General features: G+C 37.2%; 2 protein-coding genes across 3 annotated transcripts in view; one reads left to right on the top strand and one right to left on the bottom strand.

Moving 5' to 3' along the window:
* slc8a1a (solute carrier family 8 member 1a) overlaps positions 1-2,629 on the top strand; it is a 37,660-nt gene extending 35,031 nt beyond the window's left edge. For both annotated transcript variants that reach the window (XM_016239019.1, XM_016239008.1), the window contains 2 exons: positions 396-668; positions 2,041-2,629. In XM_016239019.1, the coding sequence (XP_016094505.1) occupies positions 396-668; positions 2,041-2,417 (650 nt within the window). In that variant the 3' untranslated portion in view covers positions 2,418-2,629. The remainder of the gene's footprint in view (positions 1-395; positions 669-2,040) is intronic.
* A 2,478-nt stretch (positions 2,630-5,107) lies between these two features.
* LOC107556025 (transmembrane protein 178A-like) lies at positions 5,108-14,361 on the bottom strand. The gene is made up of 4 exons (XM_016238996.1): positions 13,458-14,361; positions 9,371-9,484; positions 7,648-7,785; positions 5,108-6,418 (listed from the first exon to the last, which is right to left on the bottom strand). Exons 1-4 carry the CDS (start codon positions 13,867-13,869, stop codon positions 6,177-6,179), a joined length of 906 nt encoding a protein of 301 aa, XP_016094482.1. The 5' UTR covers positions 13,870-14,361; the 3' UTR covers positions 5,108-6,176.
* Between the last annotated feature and the right edge of the window lie 655 nt (positions 14,362-15,016).

Raw genomic sequence — 15,016 nt, 5'->3', positions numbered from 1 at the left:
ATAATAATCTAATAATGCCCTTTACATTCACAATATAGCACCGCCTCTTATTGTTCCTCCCTTTATTGTTCAAATAGTTACCTGGTTTGAGCTGGGCTGCACAATATGTTTTTTCATGCTTTAAATAAATCTTTTCATTTATGACTGTTTTGATATGTTTTAAGTAGTGTGATATTTGGTGAAACACAAATGGTACTGGACTTCCAGTCCTCTGAGCTTCATGTTATGCTGGTTCTGCCTCCTCTGATTTATAAGATTTGGTGTCAGCCATTCTGTGTAACAGTGATATGCACACTGATGTTCCCTGGAGTAAGAGGACAGTCTGTCACTTCACAGAAAACAAACAAACCAATCCATAATTCAAATCGCCTCTCCTTTTTTTCCCTCCTCTTAAGGGGAAGATGATGATGATGAGTGTGGGGAAGAAAAAATGCCATCTTGCTTTGACTACGTCATGCACTTCCTGACTGTGTTCTGGAAGGTTCTGTTTGCGTTTGTGCCACCCACTGATTACTGGAATGGCTGGGCGTGTTTCATCGTGTCCATCATCATGATTGGCGTCCTCACTGCATTCATTGGAGACCTGGCATCCCATTTTGGATGCACTATTGGCCTGAAAGACTCTGTAACTGCAGTTGTGTTTGTGGCGCTGGGAACCTCTGTGCCAGGTACTAGATATGTTTAAGTCACATTTCATCCCCAAATCAAATAAAAGTGATATATATCAAAACCTGTTTTTTGGACCATTAAGATTTTGTGAATTATGACAATTAAGCACATTTTCTCCCCAAATTCTCTTTACTTTAATGGTTTATACCAATGCAAGTTTTCCCATTCTTTTCTATAATTTTTTTAGTAATGTTTACAGTATATATATATATATATATATATATATATATATACTGTGTGTATATACACACACACAATACTATTTAAAAGTTTGAGGTCAGTAAGTTGGTTAAAAAAAGAAATTAATATTTTTATTCAGCAAGGATGCATTAAAAGGATGCAATTGACTGTAAAGACATTTATAATATTACAAAAATGTATTTCAAATAAATGCTGTTCTTTTAAACTTTCTGTTCATCAAAAATCCTTATTGATTGATAATAAGAAATGTTTCTTGAGCAGCAAATCTGCATATTAGAATTATTTCTGAAGGATCATGTGATATTGAAGACGAGTAATGGTGGCTGAAAATTCAGCTTTGCTATTATAGAAATAAATTATATTTTATATTATATTCAAATAGTAACTTTTTTTATTGTAATACTTTCTTACAACATTACTCTTTTTACTGCACTTTTTTTTATTAAATAAATGCACCCAATTAAATCAATTAATCTTATTAAAATATATAATATATAATAATGAAAAAATATATATATTTTTTTATTAATTTCATTGAAACTTTTTTTTTTACAATACTGGAAATTAAAAGAGAAAATGTGTTTAACGGTCTTGAAAAAGCAAATGCTCGACATTCTTAATGGCCCTTGAAATGCTTATTTTTCTTAATGCAAACTTATTTCTTTATTTGGAATTTTGGGCAAAATACAAGCTGGACATGTTTTTTTTACAGGTTTCACACAACGATTCATACAACAATCATCCACATATTGATGCCTATTTTTTGCAGCCTGACAATATTTCGTTCTTTCTGTTAATTAAATAAATGCACCCAATTAAATCAATTAATCGTATTAAAATATATAATAATGAAAAAATATATATTTTTTTTTATTAATTTCATTGAAACTTTTTTTTTTACAATACTGGAAATTAAAAGAGAAAATGTGTTTAACGGTCTTGAAAAAGCAAATGCTCGACATTCTTAATGGCCCTTGAAATGCTTATTTTTCTTAATGCAAACTTATTTCTTTATTTGGAATTTTGGGCAAAATACAAGCTGGACATGTTTTTTTTACAGGTTTCACACAACGATTCATACAACAATCATCCACATATTGATGCCTATTTTTTGCAGCCTGACAATATTTCGTTCTTTCTGTCTTTCTCTCCCGACCCCTTCAAAATCAGACACATTCGCTAGTAAGGTGGCAGCCATCCAGGATCAGTACGCTGACGCCTCCATCGGCAATGTGACTGGCAGCAACGCTGTGAACGTCTTTCTGGGCATTGGATTGGCCTGGTCCATCGCTGCCATATTTCACCAGGCACATGGCCAGTATTTCAGAGTGGACCCCGGCACGCTGGCATTCTCCGTCACCCTTTTCACCATCTTTGCCTTCATCTGTATTGCCGTCCTCATGTACCGCCGCCGGCCCGAGATCGGAGGGGAACTGGGTGGCCCGCAGACTCCCAAAATCCTAACCACAACATTGTTTTTCAGTCTCTGGCTGATGTACATCATCTTATCCTCCATGGAGACCTATTGTATCATCAAGGGTTTCTAAATCAGGCACGAGATGATGCCGCAGACAGGATGCTGTCGTTAAAATCCTCGTATATGTAGGACTGACTGGAGGAAAGGGTTCAAAAGCAGCCATAGATGATAGCAGGTGTTTTATTGTGTTTTTGTGTTGCCCACTATTTTATGTGTGTGAATACACATTTTTCTGCTGTTGAGGTAAAACTTTATACTTTTTTTTTAATTTTTTTTTTAGTAAAGCTGTAAAGATTTCAGGAAAATGATCATTTGGAAAGGTTACTGATTTGGTTGACTGAATCCTGAAATCTGTAATATGACAAAACAGCAGATTAAATTCGATTCAAAAGATGTACAACATTCAAATGTCATTTTTTGGCTAAATGATACAAAAACTAATGACCTTTGAGTAACATTTTGTTCCTCTGGTCACAGAATACTTTAAAAATCGCTGTCATTTTAAATCTCATTCATTTACTTGGAAACATTTAGCAGGAGAAGACTGTTCAACATGCAGAAATCGTTGCAAAAATGAACTCAAAATCTGTGGTTAAAGATGAAAGTATTGCATTTCACTTTTTGAACCTACAAGCGGGTGTTTTGAACAACGAGCAGTGTCGCAAGACTTTTTTCTCCTTCTGATTTTAGACCATAAAAGTGTGGTTTTGTGAGCATTTTAAGCTTTTATTTGGGATTTACACAGTTCGGTGTTTTCGAGTAACCTAAAAACAATCCTAAACTTGAGGGGAAAACGCTGTGCCACCTTCCAGCTCGGTTACACGCTTAACTCCACAGACGTCCTATAGGAGCCACTCACTGAGGACAGTCAGAAGTATTATTAAATGTATTGCTATGTGTTTTGTGTGCTTGTCCGAACTTGTACGTTAAGTGTTCATCATGGACTCTGACCTTTCCATACATTTCTAGTGCAGGTACCAGTAGTTTTAGGACATATGATCAAATCCTATGTCTGTCTCAGCATTTAGACAAAAGATGTATAAGAAAATGTTTTGACATTGTACAAACGCAAGTTCAGAATCCATTGTTTTTATTCTTTTTAATACTGCTTTATGCAGAATGCATGTTATCTCTCTCCTGTGTTTTTGCGACGACTTCCCTTTAGGAAGAAAAGTCTATTTTTGAACATTACACAAAGATAGAAAGTCAACTGTGACACTGGGAAACTGATCTTATTGTATGTTCAGTCTTCCTGAATAGAAAATCCAGGATATTTCACTATTTTTACTCATTTGTGGACACGGGCACACTGGTAAAAGCTTTTTTCCTTTATTTTCACTCATTTTTGATCAGGACATACTGTATCATTGTGCACACACGGGTGATGGCACTGTTTATCTACTCCAGCACGAGTCACTCGGCCCCAGCCTCATTTACAGTACATTTTACAGATACATTTAAGTAGTTTTCCCTCGCTTGTGCGAGTGCTCAGTACCCGTAAGTTTCATTTTGATTAATGTTATCTTTATGATAATACAATCTTTTTATTTAGAACAATGTTTGTCGTTTCAGCCATTGAGTTTTGTCTTTTTTCATTTTTGTTTTGTGTGGCACACTCCACAGAAGGGTAATGCGAAATATATTATTGCCGTGGGGCCTCCTCTTCCACACCACAAGCAAAAAAGTTCAGCACCTCGTTTTAAAGAAATTGCACATTTTCAGAGTTTAGGCAAGGGTTTGTGTGTTTATTGATGATAATGTGGCGCCCTCTTGTGTCAGAGTAATGGTAAGTCCTTTTTTTTTAACTACTATGTAAACAAATCCAAGTCTATTCATCAACAGGGTTGCCACACCTTTTGACCTTTAAATTTCCACGACTTTCCCTGCCACTTGTGAATACTGGAATAAGATTGTAAATAAATAAAAATAGAAATTTCACACCCAAAAAGCAACTTTTAAGACATTTAGCACAACTGAGCATAACAAGAACAATTTATATACACTATAGTGCCATCGTTATAAATATTTTTTGTCATTCTTTTCAAAGTGCAAGGCTTTTATAGTCCTAAAAATTACAATTTTAAAATTCCCTTATATTTCCAGATGTGTTGTTATTGTTTACTAAAATAAAAACAGCTAAAAATCGTTTTCTTGAAATAAAATCAAATATAAATATACAGTAAAAAATAAGATACTTACTTACAAATGAAAATTTGAGATTTTGCCTTGGCAATTAAAAATGTATATGACACATGTAATTGTAATATTACTAAAACTAAAGCTGAAATAAAAATGTATCTAATTAGAAATATCCAAAACTAATTAAAAATACAAAAGCACATACAGTTACTAAAACTAAAATTAAAAAAACTGAAAATATTAAAATAAAAACATTTTTACATTATAAAAAATTATTCTAAAAAAAGCACACGTATTACTAAAATATCACTGTTTCTAGTTTTCCAGGACCATGTCTCTCAATATAAAAGCTGATAGCATCAACAAATCAGCTACCTTAAACAATTATTCAAAACTGCATTTCTTGAACCATAGGTTACATAATGGCCAAATAGCTGTGTGAGGTGAACTCAACAGCGTTGTTTCCTTTATCTGCACAGGTAGTATTCTTTTTGGATAAGAGAAAGCATAAAACATGCTAGCATTGTTTAAAATGAGTCACCCTATGTCTGCCAACAATAAAACAAGCCCCAATTCTGCCCAAGTTCACACGAAACAGTTTGGTTTCTTAATAGACCTTTATTTTATCATGGTAATATTTTATTTACGATACACTTTCAGGAACACAATGGAAGTTTTGAGGCAAACAGTACAGTTTCAGGGAAATGTTACAGTTTTGGCTCAGTTTGGAAAACAATATCCAGCAGTTAATATAATCCTGGTGGCTTTATATTAGTGCCACTTCATGTGGAACGGAAGGACTTGTATTTTCAACAATGACGTGACATCATGAGAAGCCTTTCATGAGAGAGGCTGGTAGATTCGAGAGCATCCACTTTAAACATGCTGCCATATTACGACTGCACTGCTAGTGACAGCTACATTCAAGTCCTGGATCTTCAGAGACATTTCATCCAATCACAAATTTGCATATCCACGTCTTAGATCTCGTAACTTCTCGTGTCTCTTTGATTTTTCAATCTTTTTGACTATCAGCCACCAGCTGTTACCCAAAGGTGATATATATGCAATCATGCCTTTATACATTAGTCTGATGTGGTGACTTCGGTGGCATGAAGTGTCCTGTTCATCCCTGATTGAATTCTTTAGCTGTGATATTTTCATTTGAAATGAGCCAATGGTTAGTCGACTTGTATCCATTTGCAAGTGGTAGGGAAACCAGTATGCTTTAATCACATAATAAAAAAATAACACTGACTGTGATCAGAGCAATAATTTGAATTTCAGATGGTTTGCATAAAAAATTGTGGCTCAGATCCTTAGTGTGTAGAATATTCACCTGATCCAGAGAATGATTGCGTCACAACGACCCACAAACACACACATACCCATTTCAAATCAAAGGTTTTGTTAATTATATTCACACATACTGTATATTTGTGTGTATTTTCTTTTCTTTTTTTATGTGTGTGTGTGATTTGTAAGCAAATGTGTGTAGAAGACACACAGAAACTGCAACAGTCTTGTCCTTCGTTCTGTATAACACCAATACATCTCATGAGCCCAACAAAGGTATCAGAAATCTACAAGACATTCAAAACGGCTCCGTACAGCATGAAGTCCCACTTGAATCCGTTTTACTAAAGCGCCAAGTGCTGATTAATGTTTTGCTGAGTCCTCCAGGCCGCGCTCATACAGACGACTCCCTTGCCGTTTTGGAGCGAAGAGCCTTTGAGCGGCTCAGGAAGGGATAAGTTGTGCAGATGCAACCTGACGCCACTGTTAGGCCCAGGCTGACCCATGCACAGAAGATGGACCACCCGTACCCATGGTCTACGTCACCGGGCAGACCGTAGATGAAGGGAGGGTTCCTGGATAGGTCATATGAGACACTGGCTGCGTAGGTGCACAGTGAGATTGTGCAAAAGATTCCTGTAGGACAGACACATTTGAGGTTAATGATCTAATGAACACACGAGAATCCACAAAAACCATCTGAACTCTTGGTATGTACCTCATATTATGTAAAAAGATTGAGAGGAAGGACTTATAAAATGAACACATGACATGGCCGTGATGGTGTACAAAACAAAATAGTTCTAATCAAAGACACAGCATTACAGTTGCAACACAAAGTAGCTGTTTTTTCCCCCTGAATCATTCAATGTTTGTGAACAAATTTGATTCAATGACTCATTCATTAAGACTTATTTCAGGGGTGTCCCAATTTGCATACTTATTCACTATTCTATGCCAGTTTTTAGTATAGATAGTCACACTGAAAATTATAAAACGAAAAAGTGCACTTCAAATACCTGGATGATGAGTTTACCGGAAAAAAGATAAAAGTCGGGCACTTCATGCACTCAACTGCCGCAGCTTTAATTACAAACTGAAGGGACAGAAGCTAACAGACTCCAATGCTGAATGAAAAAAACTTTATATAATTCATATACTAGACCAGGGGTGGCGAACGTCGGTCCTGGAGAGCCGCAGCCCTGCGGAGTTTCGCTTCAACCCTAATCAAACACACCTGAACAAGCTAATCAAGGTCTGAACGGTTACTAGGAAGCTACAGGCAGGTGAGTTTTATTTAAGGTTGGAGCTGAACTCTGAAGGGCTGCGGCTCTCCAGGACCGGAGTTCGCTACCCCTGTACTAGACAGTTGAGTACATAGTGTATTATATGTATTTATATCGTCTGTGGAAGGCGTAGGACCATGAAATGTTCTTCCAATCATATCCCTCGTTCCGAGGACTATGATAGGCTGTCCTACCTACCGGTCAACAAGTGTATTTGCATACCTCTGTGCACCCCGTTCGTGCAGACATGATACGTCATCAGTGCCTTCCATTACACTATTCCAGATCGAGCGAGAATGGAAGGCGTTATTAATGTAATATTATGCGCTTTGTACTGTAATGTTTTCTCACCGGTATACCGGTTCTCATATATATATTCAAGCCAGACAAGGAAAATAAGACAGAAGTAGATAAGCAGAAAAATAGACAAGACGTGGGAGAATGTACAAGGTAGACAACAGCTTGGAAAGGAAAGGAAACCACCTACGAGAAAGTGTGCTACTGGGCGAAATGAGTAACAAGTAGCTGAGCAAAAATGAGGAGAAAGTTAGATAATAGAAGCGAATAAGCAGAATGTACCTGCCATAAGGAACAGGAGTCCAGACACATGCTGGGTGAGGCTCTCCTCCCAGAAAAATCCCACAGCGGCCACAATGCTTCCACACAGCATCACGGCAGCAGCCATGCCCAAGAACCCCGCTGTAATGCGCCTCAGATCTGAACACCGTAGAAAAACACACTGTTTCCATGACTACCACCCACTTAGCCAGCAACACTATAGATACAGCTATGGGTAACACCTTATCTTTAGGAACTTTCACTGAGCTCAATAATCGCATATGTCTCCATGCAAAGTTTTGGAGTTGCTTATCGCAGATATTGATTCAGTAGGTTTAATTTAAAGGTAATATCACATTATAGAATCTGACTGGGACACATGCATGGAGGAAGCAAAGCTTAATTAGGAAGCATTTTAACGAGGGCTGTAATTAAGTCTTGCAGGCTCCCTTAAGACTTGCTAAGTTATAACATCACAGGAGCTAATAACGTTCCTTCCAACAGAAAATTACATTTGAGTTTGTTTACACAAAACAGTACCGTGGGGCACATAATAATTTCATGGAGATGCAATAAAAGGTTATGATTACATATTCATGACAAGACATACAATAACTGCAAATAGCATGAGCTGTATTCTTATTTATATAATGGACAATAGAACCCAATGACTGTCTATCTTAACATTTTAAAGTGCTCAACTCTTTTTTACAATAGACAGTAGCCTTTAGTAATGTCACAGTTGTGAAACCTGATTTTTACTCAGTGCTATTGCTAGTTGATGACATTGTAGACAGCATTTGACTGGTTGAGTCGCTGATATTTTTAGACAAGTTTTTCCAGAAGAGAAACACTTTTACATAAAGAATGCCTTTGCTTTACGTTTCTCTTCAGTTTTTTATAGCTACAGTACTTTCATAACGGTTAAAAAGGAAAACTTAATCCACTAAAAAATATATATATTTAAGATTATTGGAATACATTTTACATTTTCTACTTCAAAATGTCATGTTTAATTTAAAGTGTTACTTGTGTAATTATTTATGAAATTTACTAGCAATTTCTGAGAGAAAACTATTTTACACCAATTTCTTTCATTGTTCAGCTTTTCAGTACATATTTTCCAGGTAATATTATTTAGAATATTTTTATTTTTCATTTTATATTTATGTAGATGAGTTTTTATACATGAAAAAGTGTATCTGTCTTTATATTTAGCGCTCCCGTGCCAAGGGAAATATTATATTTGAGGGCCCATAATGTCTTCAACACTAACATACTTAAACTAAAAACCAAAAAACTCTTGGAACTTGAGAATAATGTAAAAACACCTGTTCTAACAATTAAACTTGAATTACATGCTTAATAATCCACTATATTTGCTATAATAATACCAAATAGCATGTTCATTTAATACCCAAAATAAACTTTTTAATCTACAGTATACTTAGTAAAATCCAGATCCTCAGTACTATTCTTCCAGCTACAGTTGCTTCATATTTTTTTACAATATACATATACAATGTGTAAGCGATATACAAATAAATTGAACTGATTTTAGTATCATAACCACAACCAAATTATTGTCAAAACAAATATTAACATGGCAGTCATTTTTACATGGTATTGCACTGCATGCTTTTCTCTATGCTAAGCACACTTAACTCCAGCTTGCATGCACTGCTTAATATTCAATGCATATCAAGAGCTGTAGAAGGTGGTGAGAAAACTTTGGGTGACTTACGTAAGAGGTGCCACTCGTCCTGCTGTATGGTCCTTGTCAGGTTGAGAGGGATGTTCCTGAGTCTAATGGGTTGGGAGAAATGGTACTTGACAGATGTGCATCGGTCTGCAATACCTGCAAAGGGATCACACACTGGTTTAACATGCCTGACCAAAGGACAAACTCTGCCTTTCAAATGCAGCTTTGCAAAGACCTTACCAATCAAATCCCTCCCAAATCTTCTGGCATGTGATTTTAGTTGTTCATAAAAACTACTTAATATCCTTGCAATGTTGTTGCTGTTATAATGTTTGCACTAATCTTTGCTACTCTATTTGTTTTGTTTGCTCTATATGTCCCTGGACGTTCCAGCACTGGGCAAGAACAAGTATAGAGCCAAGTATTGCTGAAACACCCGCCTCCCCGACAGAGTGACCTTCTGTCATTATTTCCGCCTGTTCACACCACACCACACAGATTTGGCTGGCGTTGTGAGCTAATTCTGAGAGCTGTGTTGAAACTGCAGTGATCATGCAGCAAGCCTGAGAGTTATGTTTTTTTTGTTTTGTTTTTTAAACACTGTCTGGAGTCATAATGGATGCGGTCAGCTGCATGGCACTTCATTCACTCTGAAAAATGATTTCATCAGTTCCTTAGAAATGTGTGGGTGAAACTGAAATGTGCCTTCCTTGAATTGACAACATTTCAATTCACAGCCAAGCCAACGAGAAACCTCGAAAATTATTAGATGTGCACTTCATCTGTAATCACTGATAATGAATTCAACTCTGCAGATTTTCTCAAAGTGATATTAAGTTGCAGCCATGTATACTAAAAGTAGTATTCCCAACCTGTTGACCAATTTCCCATGACTTTTATAATCGTAATTACTCCATAAGGATATTTAAAAATGATTGCTCTCACAAACAGCATTTTCTAGCTTAAAAATCTATCTATCTAATTATCTATCTATAGCACCATGTGCTAGAACGCAGAGACGCAAACTTATTTTACAGTTAACAGTCACAATGAATATTAAATGTAATTTAAATTTAACATAAAAACATGTAAAATTACACACACACACACACATATATACAGTGGGTACGGAAAAGTATTCAGACCCCCTTACATTTTTCACTCTTTGTTATATTGCTGCCATTTGCTAAAATCATTTAAGTTTTCCTCATTAATGTACACACAGCACCCCATATTGACAGAAAAACACAGAATTGTTGACATTTTTGATATATATATAATTCAATATTTTCCCCTGATATTTTCAGTTTTCCATGACCGCTAGAACCCTGTAAAATTTGTATCTCTTTGTCCTAGCTTATCATGAACAAGCCCCCTTAAATTGTAGCTTAAACATGAGCTATGTGCTAGCAACACCACGGTCATGGGTTCAATTCTCGTGGAATAAATGAACTGGTAAAATGTATGAATGCAGTGGAACTTGCTTTGGATAAAAGCTTCTGTAAACTGCATAAATGTATACACATCTATTGTGACTTGTTGATGTGTAAATCCGTGTTCAGATAAAAGATCATAAGTATATATAATCATATCTGTAATATTGTAATTAAATGGAGTATAAATAATTTTATCATATAGTATACTCTTACTGATACATATAAACAATATAGCAATCAAGTCAAAAATGATAAAGAGAAACAAAGGGAATTTTGATCTTCCGGTTGCCATGGTGCACTCAACCTGAGCTGATTTCATTGTGATCTGATGAGAAGCTCTTTAGAGTGCCACTCTTCTTTGATGGGCTGATTCGAGGACTCACAGTAATTGACTATGTCACAAATCAAAGCCTGGGTGCTGAAGGTCAAGTGATCTGTGTGACTTTGGTCTTGATTTAAATGCAAGGTACATGGCATCCGCTTTCAATCCTGACATGATAAGATCTCTGTAATCTGTATTGACAATGAATCATCACTCATTTCTTGTGCCTTTTTTCACCTTGAAACTTTCATCTCTTTCAAAGAAAACTTTTGCAAAACAGCTGGCTTGGTTGGCAATTTAATAAAGTTTTGTTCTGTTGAGATCTATCATGCATGAAATTGATTTGCAGAAAGTGCCTTTGCAGTAAAATAAACAGGTCAAGAGAGAAAGAGAGAGAGAAAGGCAGGCACTAGTGTCAGCAAAAAGTCCATTAAGCTTAAGTTTGGAAAAGTGTCAGAACAAAAAGGATTAAATCAATATTTTTTCAAGGAAACGAGTCTGCATAAGCTAAATATTCATTCTCACTCATATGTTTTTGACGCAACCCACCATACAGACCACCACCACCATCATCATCATTATCATCATCACTCACTAACAAATCCAAAGCCTGCACATTTAAAGGGTTAGTTCACCCAAAAATTTAAATTAGGCTGTGTTTTACTCAACCCCGAGGCATCCTAGGTGTATATGACTTTCTTCTTTCAGACGAATCCAGTCGGAGTTATATAAAAAATTGTCCTGGCTATTCCAAGCTCTATCATTGCAGTCAGCAGGTGTTGCAGGGCTTCAGTCCAAAAAAAGTGAAATAAAAAGCGCCCATCCATAAAAAAAAGTGTCTCACACGGCTCCGGGGGGAGAACAAAGGCCTCTATGCGTTTTTTAAATGAAAATCGATGCGTTTTTGTAAGAAAATTAACCATATTTAAAACGGAATAATCAATTTAATCTAGCTTGCGCTCACTGTTGTAAACGGAAGCAGTTCCGGGCGGATGACATATGAGGTCAGTTTTGTGCACGCGCCGCTCAGAAGTGACGCACGTGGATCACTGATTAGAAGTACAAAACGAGGATTTGTAAAGAAGAATGTCGGAGGATTTCGATATTATCCAAGAGGAGACTGGTTTTTCTTTGCTAAAGTAAGGAAACTTTGCTTCCTTTGCTCCTGTGAACAAACGTTGGTTTTCACGAGACTCACCGGCGCACCGCCGACATCTTACGTCATCCTCCCGGAGCTGCTTCCGTGTACAACTGTTGGCGCAAGCTAGATTAAGTTGATTATTACATTTTGAATATGGATATTTTTCTTACAAAAACGCATCGATTCGCTACAGGAGGCCTTTGTTCATCCCCCGGAGCCGTGTGAGACACTTTTTTTTATGGATGGGTGCTTTTTATTTCACTTCTTTTAGACTGAAGCACTGCAACACCCGCTGACTGCAATGATAGAGCTTGGAACAGCCAGGACAATTTTTAATATAACTCTGACTGGATTCGTCTGAAAGAAGAAAGTCATATACACCTAGGATGCCTCGGTGGTGAGTAAAACACAGCCTAATTTTCATTTTTGGGTAAACTAACCCTTTAACGTCATCTGTCAAACAGCCAGACCTGATGGAAATAGTAGGCTAACAATTCTGGTTCCGTTTCGATGCCTTACGATTCAGTTAACCATTATTTTTTGATAATTATGAGATAATTTCACATTTTAAAATTAAATAGGATAAAATTATTGCAAAACGTCTGTTTACCAAGACTTTTTCCTTTTCACTCAGTTTTTCTCTTTATATAGTTGGCATAATTACGAAATTATTATAATAAAAAATAAATAAAACTACAAAAAAAATCGATATATATACCATCACAACAAGATTCAGAATGTGCATCTTTAAATGCATTATCATACAAACAACCGAGCTAACGGCATTGATTTATGCCTCATGTTTTAATTCACAGAAAAGAACCAGCTCATAAGAATCATTTGTTCGGGAATTTGGTTACTCTGGTCGCGCTGTATCTTCCATACACTGAAAAGAGCCGACTCATCTGAATCATTCGTTCGAGAATCGGACTGCATTATTGGCGCCCTGTGTTATGGAGTTAACTAAAATGAACCGACTCATAAGACTCATTCGTTTCGGAGTGTGTTCGCGCTGGAGATTCAGTGCAGAAAACACTGTGTGTTACTGTAGAAAGAATACACGTTTGAGAACCCTAAAATTAACTCGAAAGTCGTTCGGTTCTGGTGCTTTAAAAACAAAACCGGTTCTCACCCTAGCCAGAACTAAGCAAACGTTGGTGCTCTGTGCATTGTTTTTTATTTTATTTTATTTATTTATTTTGCGTTGAAATGAACTTTCCACTCTCTTACCCTTCGAAATGAGTTTGTCAATATCACTGTCCATTCCCTGGAAGTAGCATTTCCTCCAAAGTCCAGAGTAGGTGGAGAAAAGCGGGCGCCCGCACTCCGTCTCCAAAATGCCCATGCCCAAAATCGCTCTCCAGTTTTCCAACAGTTCCTCCTCTCGACTCCCTACATGGATGGGCTTCATGAGAGCCAGGTTGCGCTTCGCATTCCCACTGTCCACCAAAGGCAGGTGATAGATGGGCATCTCCCTGTTCTTCTGGTCGTTGGACTCCGACCCGTATTGGTCGCAGTTCTCCTTGTGTCTCCTGGTGTCGGTTTCGTACCAGTGGTCGGTAAAGATCGCCGTGGCCAGCAGCGTGAGCGCGAGCAGGCTCATGGACAAGCTGATCGCCGTTACAAGAGCCCGTTTCTCCATGTCTCCAACATCCGCGCAACTCACTCAGTCATCTCTCACATGAAGCGTACTTTCTTCGCCGTTTCCAGGGACAATGCACGGCTTTGAGCAGCGATCTGTCATTACAGGTGGATGAGCGGAGTGGGTCTGCGCGTGCGGTAGTGTGGGCATCTATCGGGGATGCGCGATGGCCGTGCGTGTGTGTTTTACCTGCACTCTTCTCGGCGTTTGTGCATCTTCCTTTATCCGCATTAGCCCCTTGTCCTTCTTTCGTTTTTTCCTGAGAAGGATTGTGCATCCACGTAGAACAAGATTTCACCGTGCAACTGAACGCGCGTGTGGGAATGTCAAGGTTGTCGCGCGCATACTGTGCCAACAATAGCTAAGGGTGTGTCAAGGAGACAGGCGAGGCGGTTTCCTGCGAGTGCGCGACTGAACTGTTATGATGGTGATGATGATGATGACTACAGTTTGACCAGCCAAACATCAATGCAGCAGCAGAATATTATGCAAAGGGGGAAAACAACTCAGACTGCAAAATCTTCTGAAGAAAAGCTTAGTATATTTTAGTAGCAAACACAAAGGTATTTATGGGTCAGTTATGTCTGTTATGATAAAAAATTAATCTTTTAAAATCAACTTTAAACCACATGTGCCATGTAGAAAATCAGCATTTGTGTGCATGTTGGTTTCACATACACATACACTGTAAGACCAAACAGTGAATAACTTTGATAAAGGAAATGGGTTGTAACAAAAACTATAATAAAGGGACTTTGGTTGTAATTACTCAAAAATACTATTAATTAACCTTTAATTTTCTGCGTAATTAGTACAAAAAAATATCATTTTAAGTTTACAGCACTCAAATGCTTTCATTTGTTTTTATCACTCAATAGTTTTAGTACAATCACGTCTGACGTCACGCATGTGTTTATGTGCTCCTCCTTTATGGAAGGCCATACACGTAACGTCTAAAGAAATATATGTCTTTATGGCCTTCCATACTCCTTCAACTAGACTCACCTCGGATTGAAATTTGTTGAGATAAATTTGTGTGCGCTAATCTGGTAAATTCCCAGTTTTATTTTCTCTAAATGTGTTTAGTGTCTTAGCAGTTAATGTGTTTTATGCATTTGCAAAGCAAATAAGGATTTGAGCTATATAT

This window comes from Sinocyclocheilus grahami, unplaced genomic scaffold (assembly GCF_001515645.1).
Source record: "Sinocyclocheilus grahami isolate Dianchi unplaced genomic scaffold, SAMN03320097.WGS_v1.1 scaffold20.1, whole genome shotgun sequence".
Lineage (NCBI taxonomy): Eukaryota > Metazoa > Chordata > Actinopteri > Cypriniformes > Cyprinidae > Sinocyclocheilus > Sinocyclocheilus grahami.
This window is presented reverse-complemented; position numbering and strand designations above follow the sequence as displayed.